The 15,334-nt window shown below is 39.6% G+C and overlaps 1 protein-coding gene across 16 annotated transcripts in view; it reads left to right on the plus strand.

The window, feature by feature from the left end:
* Positions 1 to 15,334, plus strand: part of ptk2ab (protein tyrosine kinase 2ab) — a 66,586-nt gene that overhangs the window by 18,476 nt on the left and 32,776 nt on the right. For 15 of the 16 annotated variants that reach the window (XM_046848596.1, XM_046848598.1, XM_046848584.1 and 12 more), the window contains 5 exons: positions 5,936 to 6,165; positions 7,719 to 7,885; positions 13,872 to 13,959; positions 14,743 to 14,822; positions 14,953 to 15,015. In XM_046848596.1, coding sequence (XP_046704552.1) covers positions 5,968 to 6,165; positions 7,719 to 7,885; positions 13,872 to 13,959; positions 14,743 to 14,822; positions 14,953 to 15,015 — 596 coding nt within the window. In that variant the 5' untranslated portion in view covers positions 5,936 to 5,967. Of the gene's footprint in view, positions 1 to 3,838; positions 4,082 to 5,935; positions 6,166 to 7,718; positions 7,886 to 13,871; positions 13,960 to 14,742; positions 14,823 to 14,952; positions 15,016 to 15,334 lie in introns of those variants that run through there. The other variant, XM_046848597.1, reaches the window with a different exon arrangement.

The following is a 15,334-nucleotide window of genomic DNA, read 5'->3' on the forward strand; positions in this document are numbered from 1 at the left end:
GGCTGCTTGACCTCATTAAACTATGTGTGTAATGAGCCGAGAGAGGCTGAGCTCATCTCGGAGATTTAGCAGTAGCCTTTCATGGATCAGCTTCATTACTTCAGTAGTGATGTGTGCGAGAGATATTCTAGAGATGAATGTAGGTTATTAGCTCACTGATGAGTATTTGATGGTTGCCAGTTATAAATGGCCAGAGTACGGTTGGAGGGATTTTTTTTTTTTCAGTGTTTGTATTTCACTTGTTTGATATCAGAGTTTATTTAGCATAGCTGTGTGATAGGTTTTTGACAGGCTGTTCAGACTTTCAACAAAGTTTGTGAGTGACTATGTTACAGTATTTAGTGTAACTGTTATTGTCAGTAGTACCTGGGTATGACATGGGTAGTCAGGGTATTTGGCAGGCCTGTAGGTGCAGGTCTCGCAAGTGTGGCCAGGCTCGGTTTAGTCCTTGTGACTTCTTACCTTGGCAGGTGAATAATTGTTTGGATGATAGAATTTCTGCCATCTGCTTTGGCGCTGAAGGGCATCTAGGGCACAACAAGGAATGCTTTTGGAGGTTCCCCCTCATGGAACATGGCAAGGTCAATCAGCTAGTTATCAAAAGTAGGTGAAAACCTGGGGTGATCCACATGAGCACTCAAGTCATTTGGCCAGCAACACATACAAGGCAACTAAAGTAAACGCTTGCCAAATGTTTGTGTTTCTAGGTTTTTATTCATCATTCATAGGCAAAATATAAACATTGAGAGCTTTATATTTTTCGTATTGTATTGTATTGGCATATAGGCAGATAGAAAATTATATTAGCAGATCCTTTTATCTAGAAATGTGTCACTAGAACAATAATAATATAGTATTACAAGCTTGAAATTAGTATTTTTAAACATTGTAGAAATATTTTAAAGGGAATAATAAATTATTTCTGATGTCTAGTAGCTGTTGCAGGATGATTATTACTCTAGCTACAGTGCACCAAATGTTCTAGTGTCATTTACTATTTACCTTTTGCAGAACAGTTGCAGCTGTGTGTAGCAATGTCTCTTCGGCTGCTGAGCAGCAGTCCTCAGTGAGTACTTTACACCGAGTGGCCAAACCCACAGCTGCAGGTAACCTGGACAAGGGTTCTGGTCTAAACCCCACTCAAAACAAGCAGGCTGAGCTGGACAGGAGTCGACCTGTAATGACTTCTATAGCCGATAATTTTCTTATGTTTGATCTCCAAACTGCTATTACCATGACACTGATAAACTGCTATAAATCCACAACAGGTAAATGTGATAAATATCTAATTTCCTGACTGTTTGCATGGGTTCTTTATAAGCTCACGTGACCAAATATGCAAACTGACACACTGAAGCTAATGCAAATACTGCAGGTCAACACAGTTCAAATGTCTTTTCTGTAGTGTTGGCACGATCAGTGCACACTGTACTCACAATAACACAGTTTTTACTTTCCCCTCCAATTTGTGCTTGTATTGTGTGTGCGTTTCTGTTTCTGTGCAGCGTTCAGAGACAAAAAAGAAAAAGAGTAAAACTCCGTTAGCAAAGTAATTTTTTGTCTTGTTTTGAGTTCTCATTAGAAGTGTGAATTAGGAGAAGTTCTTGGATGACCTTTTTTCGAAAGACATACATGAAACACACAGATGGCTCCAGATCTGTCTACTCTTCTGCCGTTTGATAAGGCCAGGAATAGGTTATAGTAACACCGTAATTCGTGAAAAAGTGGAGCAGCAAACGGCTCAGAACAACTGCTGCAGGAAATCCCAACTTCAGAGCACTTCTTAATGTGGAAACCTGAGATTATGCACGTTTCTGTCAAGGCACCAACGCTCCTAGACTGCGGCGGAGATAGGGTGTGGATCCTGGGCTGATTGACAGTCATTGAGAGTAAAAGAAAAAGGAAAATGCTAGTTCCTCAGCTCCAGAGACTTCTAGCCTTAATGCCCTCATTCATGCTGGAGGCCCAGACATTTCTTAGTGGTGAAAAGGAGAAGGTTCCAGTCTCGCCCCTTTTCTGTAACTACATAGTGAAAGAAGCACTGGTCGAGTTTTAAAGCAGTTCATGGGGAAAACATCTAATAACCAGCCAAACTAAACAGGCTTACTAAAGCAAAACATTCTACTTCATTTATCCACGAGCTGCGTGTGATTCGTAAGCCTGGAGCTATCCTGGTTGAGTTGGATGTCCACTCAGCATGAAGATCCTTCACTTATCAGTGAGTGCATAATGTCTGTCAGTTATTCTTTCATGCCATAATGTTTAAACGGGTGTACTGCAAGCTTGTGTGGGGAAGGAAACTGGAGGCAGGATATACCAGAGAAGCAAATGCTGAGCGTTTGTTCTGAGGAAGGCCACCACCAATAAGAAATGATTCTACTGTTTTTAGTACAGCAGTGATTCTGACTTGGTGGTCGCTTGGTGTTGACTGATGCATAAGGTAAAATGTGGTATCATTGAAATTAAAAAAGATAACCATAGCAACTGGTTTCATTACAAGTGCAATTACCCCTGTGTAATGCCCTGTTTTTAAATACAAGCATTTCATGACAAGGTCTCTATACAGCAACGGAGGAGAAATCTCAGGTTATGAATATTAGCAACATTTTCTATCCTTTCCCTTTTATGAGGTGATTGCACCTCAGAAACCTTTTTCGCTGTAGGGGAATAGCAGTGCTAACATGATTCTGTCAAGTGCTAAGGTATTGGAGGTAATGTGTCTTGAGTCATGGCTATGAAGCTGCTCCACAACTCGAAAAACAGTACTCTTAGGAGACGTAAATGCATCTTAAAACATACCATTTTATTTCCACAGAGTACCTGAGAGAACTTTTGAAGAAAGGGGAGGAAAGAAAGGTCTAAATTCGCTCGGCATCGTGACTCAGGCATATTGACGGGTGCTGGCCGAGCATTGAACAGAGTCTGACAGGGAGCAGGATTCTGTCAATAATCTCTGAAGCAGACTGAAGCCAGAGCCATGCTTAATGTCAACGGTTACAACGGAATTACTCCAGTATTAATCTACTGGTTAAACTGGAAAGAGTGCATTGGCAATGACTGAGACTTTTTGCAGAGTGTTGATTCTTTGAATGCTTTTCCATGTCGGTTGTGTATCGGTTTATGTTTGTGTGGTATTGTGTTTCTGCCATTTTATTGTGATCTGTCCGCATTGTAGGCTTGTGCATTGGGTGAATGCTCTGCACTGAACTGTTGTGTGCAGCTCTTAGCTGTGTTTGCATTGTTGACCGTCATGTGGTATCTGCAGTCACGTTTATATTAGTCTCTGTCTTGTTCAGTCCAGCAGAGCTGCATAGTTCCTTTATGTGTAAATGCACACTGCTGGAAATAAATGTATTTTATGATCACACATACTCGGGAAATAAAGCTGATTCTGGTTCGGATGGTTACTTTGATATATACAGTATATATAAATATATCAAAGTATATACAAGTGGAAGCACGTGTAGTAGTGAGCAAAAGAAAAAAAAAAAAAGCAATTCAGGCTGTTCATATTCAAGCTAAAAAGTTATTAAGATGTGAGTGAAATAATCCTAGTTTGACTGTAGTGATTTCAGTGCATATGTATATAACTTTCTTGCTAAAGAAAATAGTTGTAGAGTTTTATACAGGTACTGACTTTGCAGTATGTCCAGCTACTTAAAGCTAAATGCTGCTCAGGAAGGGGAGTGTGTGCTCCCTGTGTCTGTGGGGATATAAAGAGACAGGAACTGGATATCCATAGTGATTCACTGGAGCTTCACTCTGCCAAAGTGCATTGTGATAAGCAGGATGTGACGTCACAGTAAAGGAAATACGGAAATGTTTGCCTGTGGGTTTCAAAAAGTGTTGGACTAGAAATGTGTGTGTGTGTGTGTATGTGTGTTTAAGAGGCAGAGGATTACTTTAGGATAAACTAGTTTAAAATTAACTTGCGCTGCTACTAGTGTTTGTGTGTGCAGTGAGGTCGATGTGTACTTTGGGATTTTGGAGTTTGCCTGAGTGTTTGCGTGTTCACATCGCTGTTGTCCTGCACTGGTCAACGCAGCTCTGGCGTGTACGTGCTGGCCTTTCAGCAGAAAAGGTAAGGAGAGGACTGCAGGCTAGAAGACAGACACAATCTGCTCTCAGATACTGTTCTTTTTGGTGGCTTTAATCTTTACTTCATACTTCATTTGTGTTGTGGATAGTAAACAATCAGTTTTATAGCAAATATTAAATGGACAAAAAGTTTTTGGATGCCTGACTATAAGATTGGTATGTGCTTTTTTAACATCCCCATCCACATTTTCCAGATTAAGTCCCTATTTGCTATTATAATAACCTCCACTTTCTGGGAAGATGTTCCACTAAATCTTGAAGTATGTTTGTAGTGATTTGTACTCATTCAGCTACAAGGTTGTTAGTAAAGTCAGGTATTGATGTAAGATGATGCATTGATGCCTGGGGTGCAGTCAGCATTCCAATTCATCCCAAAAGTGTTCAATAGGGTTGAGGTCAGAGCTCTACAGCAGGCCACTGAAGATCTTCCATGCCAACCCAATCCACCATGTGTTCAGGGAGCTGGCTTTGTGCACAGGGGCATTGGCAGGTGTTGGTCTCCTAGTTCAAGTGAAGGGAAAATGTGATGCATTCAAAGACACTTATACACACACACACACACACACACACACACACACACACACACACACACACACACACACACACACATATATATTGTATTAATGCTAATTCGTTATAACGGCCATAATTTAATAAATATAATTTATTCACGACGTCCTTTTTTTCTATTAAGATATTTTAAAAAATGTACTCCAGCATAAAACAATTTTTAATCACTAAACATTTGTTTTACTGATGCGCCAAGTCTCAAAACGCTTTCTTCTTCTTTTTCTTCTGCTTCTTTTGCTAACTCCAGACAATAAAGCAAACACTTCTCAGTTTCACCCCCAAGAGAGTCGAAGCTTTCATTTTAAGTGTTTCAGTTCAACTGCTGGTTCACTCATAATATCATTGGGATAATACAGCAATTTATAATTAAACAAAATAAAAACAATATAAATAAATTATTAATAAACAAATAAAGTTTTATACTGTGATTTTTGGTCAGCTTAAATTATATATTTAATTCCGTTTTTTTTTTTAAATGGCTGACATTTTTAGGTGGCACAGCAGGTGTAGTTGCCACGCCACATTTCCAGGGTCCCTAGTTTGAACCTGCTCATATTTCAATGTATAAAATCATATTTTGGCTCTTTATTTGAGTCATAGAGCTTTTTAACTTTTCACTGAAATGCCACACAAAATGTCTTTTCAATTCAAAGTTTTTAAGAAATGATGAATTTCTAATGAAAATTCTTCAAACTTTTTGAACTGTAATCATCAATTGCGTGTTTAATGGACGTTAGCAGCATTTGCACTCCAGCCATGTCTCAGGGCCACACAGCTGTCCTGCCATGATGGAGTGCTGCTGTCTTGGCACGTTGTCTTTCTTCCTCTCCTTCAACAGCCAGCTCTGATTTGGGCCAGTCCTTATACTGTCTAATCAGAACTCTCTTCAAAATCAGTGCTGATCATTAACTGTTATAAGGTCAATTTTTTAACTGATGATTGATGATGATTGATGTAACCTTGAGGTTCTGTGACAGTTGTGAAAGTTTTATTTGTTCTGCCTCAGGATTCACCAATTCTCATGATTATTTAAATAAAAAGAATGTCAAAGTGGTTGTTAAAGCGGTGCAGAGTATTGCAGCAGCAGTGTTGTAACAGTCTGTACCATATTGGAAATGAAAATCACCACAACTGTCATCATTCTTTCTTTCTTTCTTTCTTTCTTTCTTTCTTTCTTTCTTTCTTTCTCTCTCTCTCTCTCTCTCTCTCTCTCTCTCTCTCTCTCTCTCTCTCTCTCTCTCTCTCTCTCTCATGTCTTCCCCTTCAGAATATGACAGACACCTAGCATCTCCCAACGGCATGGCAACAGGATACCCGGACCCTAATGTAAATAACCATGGCCTAAATCAGGGGGTGAAAGCACGCTTCAGTGGAGGCATGGAGCGGCCGGCCGGGATGCTGGAGCGTGTGCTCAAAGTCTTCCACTATTTTGAGAACAGCAGTGAACCTTCGACATGGGCCAGCAACATCAGGCACGGAGATTCCACTGACGTCAAGGTGTGTACATTGTGGAGCTCATGAATAATAATAATAGTTCAATCATTCAATCGTAATCGATTAGTTAAGATTAGATTCCATTCGACTTTATTGTCATTGTGCAAGGTACATGTACAGAGGCAATGAAATGCAGTTACCATCTAACCAGAAGTGCATAAGAGGCCTATTTACAATAAATAACAGTATGATAAATAAGAGTATGTGGTCCATATGTACAGGGGTGAGAGGAATAATGTACAAAAGGTGCAGTAGGTAATAATATATGTGTCAGGGTGCGGACCATGATTCGGACACGGAAGTAACTCTATCATGTTTATTTTGGAAAACAGAGCACAACACAGAGTCAGGGAAGTCCGTATAATCCTCAGAACCGGTATGATTAACGGAACGAGTAATCCTAGGAAACGAAAGTGAACCTCGGAAGAATAGTAATCCACGGGAGTGAGTGATCCACGGAACCAGCGGGGAATGCTGGCAGTCTCGGGTTAGGTCGGTGTCTGTAGCCATTGAGTAGGTCCGACACAAGTAAGATGGGAATGGAGGCTTATATAGGGGATTCGGTAACGAGAGACACCTGATAATGCCGGGAGCGGCAGAGCGAGGCAGCGTGACAGCTAACGAGGGGGGGCGTGGCAGGTGGATCCCTGACAATATGGTATATATAATTAAGGATATCTATAGTAATATGCAGTATAACTGTGCATGATATGGATATGTACAAGTATGAATGTATGTATGATGTAGTATATACGTAATAAATATGGGTGGAATATACAATATTGCAATGGTACATATAGGTATAGATGGTGCAACAATGCGTGGTGGGTAAAGGAGTGCAAAATACACAGAAAGTGACAATGCAGTAGTGTATTGTTAACATCGTGTGCTGAAAAATCATCTGTTCAGTGCAGAAACAGCCACAGGGAAAAAGCTATACTTCAGTGTGTTCGTGTGGAATCTGAGGCACCTGTAGCGTCTGCCTGAACAAGAAATTGGAAGAACAGGATGTGTACATTTTAACTGTAGATGCGTTGTCCAGCCTTGTACACAGCGACCTTTCTCTCCATCGTCACAGTGAAGGCAAACAACTTATCAAATCAATATTTAATTAGTCTTCATTACTGATCACCGTTTCTCTCGATAGCAAGTTGAGATCTTTCGCCTCGTTTCTCTCTTGGACACTTGCCTTGCTCACTGCTTGGTCTTAAAAGTGAGGCTACAGGCAAATTAAAGAATATTAAACAATAAAGACACAAGGAAATAAGAAAAGAAAAAAATGTATAATGGGGCATAAGAAGTTATAATTATTTACAAGTGTGTGCAGAAAGTACATATATATATATATATATATATATATATATATATATATATATATATATATATATATATATATATACACACACACACACACACTTTATACACACACACATGTATACACACACATATATACGTATACATATATAAATAAAATGTATATTTCAGTAAAGACAGACGTATTATTGAATAGGGATATAACGTTATCAGGATATAATACGGTACCTTTATATTTTTAGGGGATCATCCAGAAAATTGTTGACATCCACAAGGTGAGGTGTGTCGCGTGTTTTGGCATGCGGCTCAGCCACCTGAAGACAGGCGAGATTCACTGGCTCCATCCAGACATGGGTGTCTCACACGTGAGGGAACGATATGAGCGCCGCCACCCACAGGACGAGTGGAGGTGAGTCAGCGATTCACAGCTGCCGGCATGACGCATTTAAGATCCAGGCGATATTTTTGCCTACAGTTTGTGTGTTTCCTTTCTTCGTACAGCAATGTCTCAGAGTTGCTGGGAATTAAGCACGTTTGATTTGTGCTATACGCCGTAATACTCAGTAAGCGCTTGACTTTGAGCACTTAAACTGCACTAATGCCGCATGCAAATCAAACTCTAGGAGATGCCTCAGTCCCCGCACTGTTTCTGTTTAAGCTGAATATGATATTTGCTTTTAATTCAGTTGTGTGAAATTGACCGTGTAATGGACCAGCCTTTCAGATCACCTCTCTACCACATCTAACACATCAGAGCAAGGCAGAGTAGAGCTGTCTTCAGGAACCTTGAGTCCTTCAGAAGGCATTGAAACAGATTTCTTGTTTAGCAGCCAAGGATGTCCCTGTCTGTCCATTTATAAGATTAATCAGTTTTAGCTCCTAAGAGTGGACAAAAGAACTGTAGAATCTATAAAGTCGGTGTAAAATCCATATTTATGTGGATAGAACAGAATTGGCTGGGGGTTTAAAACTAGCAGATCAAAAACCTTTCCCAAATTTGAAACACATATGAAGTTCCTGGTTAAAACATAACAGGCAGTTAAACTGGTGAATAGAGAGTACATTTACACGACACCTTCCCCTCCAAAATATTGGTACAGCAAGGCCAATTCATACGTTTCTGCTACACCCTGAAGATCAAAAGATGAATATGAGACTTTAGATTTTTTCTAAGATTCCTTATATATATATATAGTACATCTAGATGTGTTTAATTTCCTGCCACTTTTGGTGCCTGAAAACAATGTATGAAAGCTAATAACAGTTAATATTTGCTGTATAATCTTTGCTTGCAAAAACTGCAAGTTAATAAACCCATTAACATCACCGAACTCTTTCCTTGATGAGATCCTTTTTCAAGCATGCACTGTAGCTTCTTTTATAAGCTGTCATTTGTTTTGGAGGGGTTCTGTCTTCATTCTCCTGGAGGTGAATTGCTGCTTTAATTGAGTTATGGTCTGGTGATCGACTCTCTCACCATCTAAAACCTTCCACTTTCTTGCCCCTGATGAAGTCCTGTGTTGTGCTAGCGCTGTGTTTTTAATCATTGTCTTGCTGTCTGATAAAGTTCCTCCCAGTTAGATAAGATGCATTTTATTTGGCACACAGATTGTTTCTGTACATTCTGCCATTATGTCAACATCATGTGTGACATTATCAATAAAAAATCAGTGAGCGTGTTCCAGAATCAGCCATTCCAAGCCCAAGCCATGACACCCCTCAGCTGTGCTTTACCGATGACCATGTACATCCTGTTCTAGTTTTCTTAACACACTTACATGTGGCATGTATATTCATCATCTTTGTGTTTTGATCTCAAACCTGATTGTCTTCAAATGAATTGGCCGTGCTGTTCCAACTACAAATGAAAAATGAATAGCCATGAGCTGAACGCCGCTGTTAGTGACTTGTCCACTTGGTAGTATATTACAATGGTGAAGTGAATTCTGATGTGGAAATGCTTTATGACATATAGATCCCAGTATGTTGGTTAGCTTCAAATCAGACCTTTCCAGATTCATATCCAGTTTGATGAAGATACAATCCAGCCGATATCACCTCACAATTTAGAGAAACACACAGTCTATCTTAAGTAGATCATACACCATGCGTGATTACCTGCTTGTATAAAGAGCCATTGTATTCCAGTTTTGGCTTTTCTGCTGTAAAGCCTGCAGTGAAGGTTAAATGGAGCTAAATGAAACAATCTGCCCCAATTGCAGTATTACTTACACTCCATTCATGTTACTCGGAAAATCTCGTCTACTTGTGTAATCATTCTCTTGTTTTTCTAACAAATGCAGAGTTTTATCATTTATGCCAAAGATTTCAGTGTGAGGCAGGTTCTGATTTGCTGCTTGCACGTTCCAGCTCTCAGACTGACCTGCTCGAACTGGAATCTCGTGCACTACGATGGCACAGCGGGTGGCATTCTCGCCTCACACCTCCCTGAACCCCAAGGTCCATCCTGAGATCAAGTTACTGTCTGTGTGGAGTTTCACACGTTCTTCCCATGTCTATGTGGGTTTGATCTGGATTTTCCTGTTTCCTTCCATTTCCTACACACTTGCCAGTAAAAGGATTTGCTGTTACATTGCATCTAGGTATGACTAAGTGTGCAAAAGTGTGTCTTGTGATTGAATGGTCTCCCATCAGGCATCTCATTTTTTCCCCAACAAAACCTGATCAAGCTGCAGCAGCTACTGCAGGTGAATTGAAGCGTAAGCTTTTGACCATGTCAGTGTTACTTTACAACCTCTCAACAAGCATCTTCTTATCGCTATTATTGTTTAACATCACAATTTTGAGTCAAGCCAAATCAGTTTATTGGCATGTGCAATAAAATAAAACAAAATTCTAATTAAAAAAAAAAAAAAAAGCTGATTGAAAATGACATTTTACAAAAATATTAATGTACGTATGGACGAGACCCAGAAATATTGTCCATCATCGCTCCTGTCCATCATCGTTTATCTCGTGTCAGACACAAGCTCCCGATCGAGGCTGCTCAGGTGTTGCTGCAGTCTGGATCGGATTGTCTGCCTAATTGTTGGTAATGGAGAGCAAACAAAAAAGGCAGCTGTGAAAGAATGATGAATAATTTTAGCTCACAGGCAGAAAGCTGCTTGGTGCAGGCGCTGATGAAATCCTAATCTGGCAGCTTGCAGTGGAACATGCCTCACTAGAATGTCTAATCACTTCCATTTGACAGCGAACATTAGCCGAACTCTGAGCAGCCTGCTGCACATATTAAACACTCTCATTCACACACTGACACAGTGTTCCTGATCTGTTTATTTCATCAGCTCTTGTTGTGTATACAAAGACCTCACACACCTGTAAAACAGCTGGACTGGACAGTCACTAGGAAAGGCTGGGTGAAAGCGAACATGGCGGCAAATGACAGCGCCATCATTACCATTTAGAAAGAAGGACATCGTAATTTCAGCACTCCGAAGTCTTCCTCGAGATGCTCGTACTGGTTTTGTTTCTGTCTGTAGAAGCCTTCCAGAAAGGAGTAGGAACTCCCAGACTTTTCAGCGAACACCCAGTTTGTGAGAACGTAGGGCTGCGATGACAGAATGGCTTAATGATGGAAATAATAGCAACACTCATATTGCATAACTCACACCTAGCACCAGAGTGAACTCTTTCCAGTGCATTTGGGTGTGTGCATGACGTAACTAGAGAAGGAGCCCAGTAGATAATGGTACAGACTGAAAGTGCCGTTAAACAGTCAAGCACCATGCTATATGTTATTTTTAACTAAAGCCAGTGCCCTGCAGGTTCAAGTGATGAGTGAGAATGTAATTGCTGCTCATCTGATTCGAAAGCGTGCTCTGTGCTCAGTGGTGTTTGTGCCTAGACAGCTAGTGACAAGGTTGATTCAAATTTCAGAGACACATCTATAAAAGCAACCAACAGGAGAAGAACGTAGGATTATGCAAAACTCTACTGGCAGTGGCAGAAACATCTTAATGCACAGAAAAATATCCTTATTACCTCAGGCATGTTTCCTCCATCAATTACTTTATCCCACTTGTGCTGATTAATAATGATTTAAATGATGCAGGACTGCTGCTATCGATTATTTTAGTAATCGAGTATTCCAGCGATTATTCCATCGAGTAATCGAGTAATTGGATAAGAAGTACTTTTTCTTTATTATAGGGAAATACTAAATAAGAGGGGGAAAATAAGACAGGTCTCTTAAAATAAACAAGTAATTTGTTTTTCTTTTTAGAATAAAAACCATTTTTATCGCCGAAATTGCATACAAGAATATCGGTGAAAACTAAACACATTTATTGCATTTAATTGCCCTATTACATTAAAATACAAATACAATGCATTCAAAAAGTCTCTCTGCAGTCTACCCATAGATTAGGTTATGGGAAACTATTTGGTGATGAAACGCAGGATTATTCTCACTCATGTATTTATTTATTAAATCGCACACAGTATCTTGATGTGTCTCCTAAATCGGTGTATATTTAAAAACGTGCTCCACTACCTGCTTTACACGTCCACTGCAGGGGGACTTTTTGTACGCGTTGTATATAAATAATAATATAAAAATCAATTTCCAATTACCTTTAAAAATGATGAACGCACTGTACGGTGCTCTCTTTATGTTTCAGTTCGAAATGATCCCGAACTTTGGAAACTTTCTGGCGTTTCCTTTGACCTGAATATTCTCCTTGTCCCCCTCTGTTTTCTCCCCGTTCCTCCATTTTTCATTCTGCAGCGTCTTCTGTGTTAGCAGGTGGTGCGTCAGCTATATTGGTCCGTAGGAAACACAGTTTAAATGGATCGAATAAGTTTTTGTAATCGAATTACTCAAGTTTTTCTGAGGAATTGTAATAGGCCTACTTGTAAGAAAAGTATTTTTTTCACCCAGCAATCTTACTCAGGAAAATGTATAAACGTTATGTAATATATAGTGCTGCATGTGACTGCACACCCAATGTAGTTTTCTTTTGACTGGGTGGGGAAGTCTCCAGTGGTGGACGAAGTACACAAACCCTGTAATTAAATTCAAGTAGAGATATAGTAGGTAAAATATTACTCCAGTAAAATTGCTCCCTCTAAACTTTCATTTGAGTAACAGTACAAAAGTATTTGCTTTCTAATGTACTTAAGTATCCAAAGCAGTATGATTTATTATGGCTATAATGTTGCTATTATAATTTTTGTCACAAGATTTTGGCTTTATCAACTCAGTTTATGTGAAAAGACTCTGTTACTCTTAGCACACCAATCTCTTCATAGAATGATATCAACAAGTCAGACATCTAGTAACAAGCCAAATATCTATTAAAATGATAATGAGCCCAAAACCTTTTCCGTAAAAATCTTGCAAATAAGGCCTCCAATATGTATTCCTCTCGAAATGTTCTGCTTGCTGTTGCACTGATGATTATGGTAAGTAAATACCACTAAGCGGCAATCACAAGAAGTTGAAAACGGCGCGCTCTACCCTGATTGGTGGCTTGCTGTGTGCTTAACCAGTTACATTTTGATCCACTCATAAATAACAATGAATTTCGCAAAATGTAGTTAAGTAAAAAGTACGATATTTGACTTTGAAATGTAGTGAAGTTAAAGTTTTCCCAAACGGAAATACCTGAGTAAAGTACAGATACACAAAAAAAATACTTCAATACAGTAATGAATTACATTTACTTCCTTACTGTCCACCACTGGAAGTCTCAAATTGTATTCCATGGTAAAGTACATAATTTATCGCATCGCACAGCGACATTGTAACCTGCAGTGATAACTGACAGGATGCAACTCAGCATACATGATATCGAGGGTAGTCCAGTAATAGTCACCATAGTCCACAGGAGGGGGCGAAGAGCAGGAAGGCATCATCCCAGGATAATCCATAACTAAGTTGGAAAACCAGGAATTACTGTACATGGGAAATTTGAAAGCAAAGTCTTGAAGTGAACAGGACAAGAATGCAGGACGAGTCTCACTGAAACAGTAAACCTTCAGGGATTAAATAGAAAAACTGTTAACAGGTTCAAACAGTCATGACTCAGGAAGACAAAACACTGACTGCATGGAGACAAAACACACACGGCTTTATAAACAAGGCATAATATATGGAAGCGGCAGTGTTTGTGCTAGAAACTATGACCTGTACCAAAAGAAGACATGGCCGTCATTGCAATATTTCAAATGGGGCTTTTTACTTTGCATAATGCCACTTCGATTCAGATTGCTCATTTTATTCTTATCTGCATAATGCAGAGTAAAAAAAAAGAGCATGCTCGTATCACTAACCAAAATACGTGGGTGCTGTTATCTTCTTTTTAAAGATTAATCACTCCATGTTTAGACTATACTGCTTCAATTCAGAAAATGTCATGTTTTTTTCCCCTCAGGTATGAGCTTCGTATACGCTACCTGCCAAAATCATTTCTAAACCAGTTTACTGAAGACCAGCCAGCACTAAACTACTTTTACCATCAGGTAAGTAAATTATTGCTTCAGCACTTACAGCTTTACCCCTGTCTTACTTACGCCTTATCAGGATGCTGGATATTGTTTAAGCTGTGACCAGGAGGCACAATACTTTCAGTTCAAGTTTTCAGGACTTGTAGGAACACGGTACATTGTGTGCTTGAGTAGTCTGTCCTGGGTCAGTAGGGTGATGTACAGTATGTGTAGTAACTATATTGCCATAATGTACATGCAGGATGTTTAGGACTCAATTTAAACTGGGTCAGTTAGATTTACCTTTTTATTCCTAACTATCTGTGATCTGCTTCTGGACCCCTGGGATAATTACATTTGAAAAAACGAATGGCTATGGAAAAGCAGAGCCCAGACAGGTGCCTCAGTGGTTTCTCTCTCTCTCTCTCTCTCTCTCTCTCTCTCTCTCTCTCTCTCTCTCTCTCTCTCTCTCTCTTTCTCTTTCTCTCAGAGACAGGGTTTGATGTGGCATCACAAGCTGCTCTTAAGAGGAATTCTAGGTTTGGTAGTTGCCCAAATGTATTGCTATGCCTTTTTGAAATTCACTCGTAACAAATTCCACATCGAACAGATTGAGAGCAGTCTGTTCTCTCTACTGACTCCATATTAGTGTTAAGTGCACACAGTCCGTCACAGTCCTTTTAGGCTTAATGATCATATCCTGGTCTGAGTACCAGTTTTTGTTCTGATCATATGCAATAATACACATCTGACTATATTAGCCTGCTGGATTGTCAGGATTCTCTTCCTAAATACTATGAACCCCCCTGTAATTACCAGGTGAGAAGCGATTATATGATGGAAGTAGCTGATCAAGTCGATCAGGACATTGCACTTAAACTAGGCTGCCTTGAAATCAGGTAAGCACCTCAAATCGATTACTGCCAGAAGGGATTACACAGCATGATACTGAAAATCCATGTGTATGTGTATTTTTAGGGGAAAAAAGTCCTTCATTTTGTCCCATATCTCCTTTATTTTTTTTAACAGGAGGTTTTTCAGAGAGATGCCAGGAAATGCCCTTGATAAAAAATCCAACTATGAATTACTCGAGTAAGTGAACCTATTGGCAATATAATTGAACTCGATCCAGTGACTGGGTTTGCACCAAGCGTGTTCTGTGAAAGATATTTTCTCTGTCCTCTATAATACAGTATGTGGGTCAGGATAAAATGTGCTCTCGAAACCCTGTTTGCCCTATTTATAACGGGGAAGAACCGATCCCTACACATTTCACGCAGTGACGTAAAGTGCACGCCGGCGCAGTGTTTCTGCATCGTGAAAGCTCAGTGAAAAATCAGACTTTTCGCATTCAGCCAGTCTTTTAATTAGTAATAGAACTACATACTACACCACGTAGTTTGTGCTTTCA

Source organism: Silurus meridionalis, chromosome 4, assembly GCF_014805685.1.
Source record: "Silurus meridionalis isolate SWU-2019-XX chromosome 4, ASM1480568v1, whole genome shotgun sequence".
In the NCBI taxonomy this organism is placed as follows: domain Eukaryota; kingdom Metazoa; phylum Chordata; class Actinopteri; order Siluriformes; family Siluridae; genus Silurus; species Silurus meridionalis.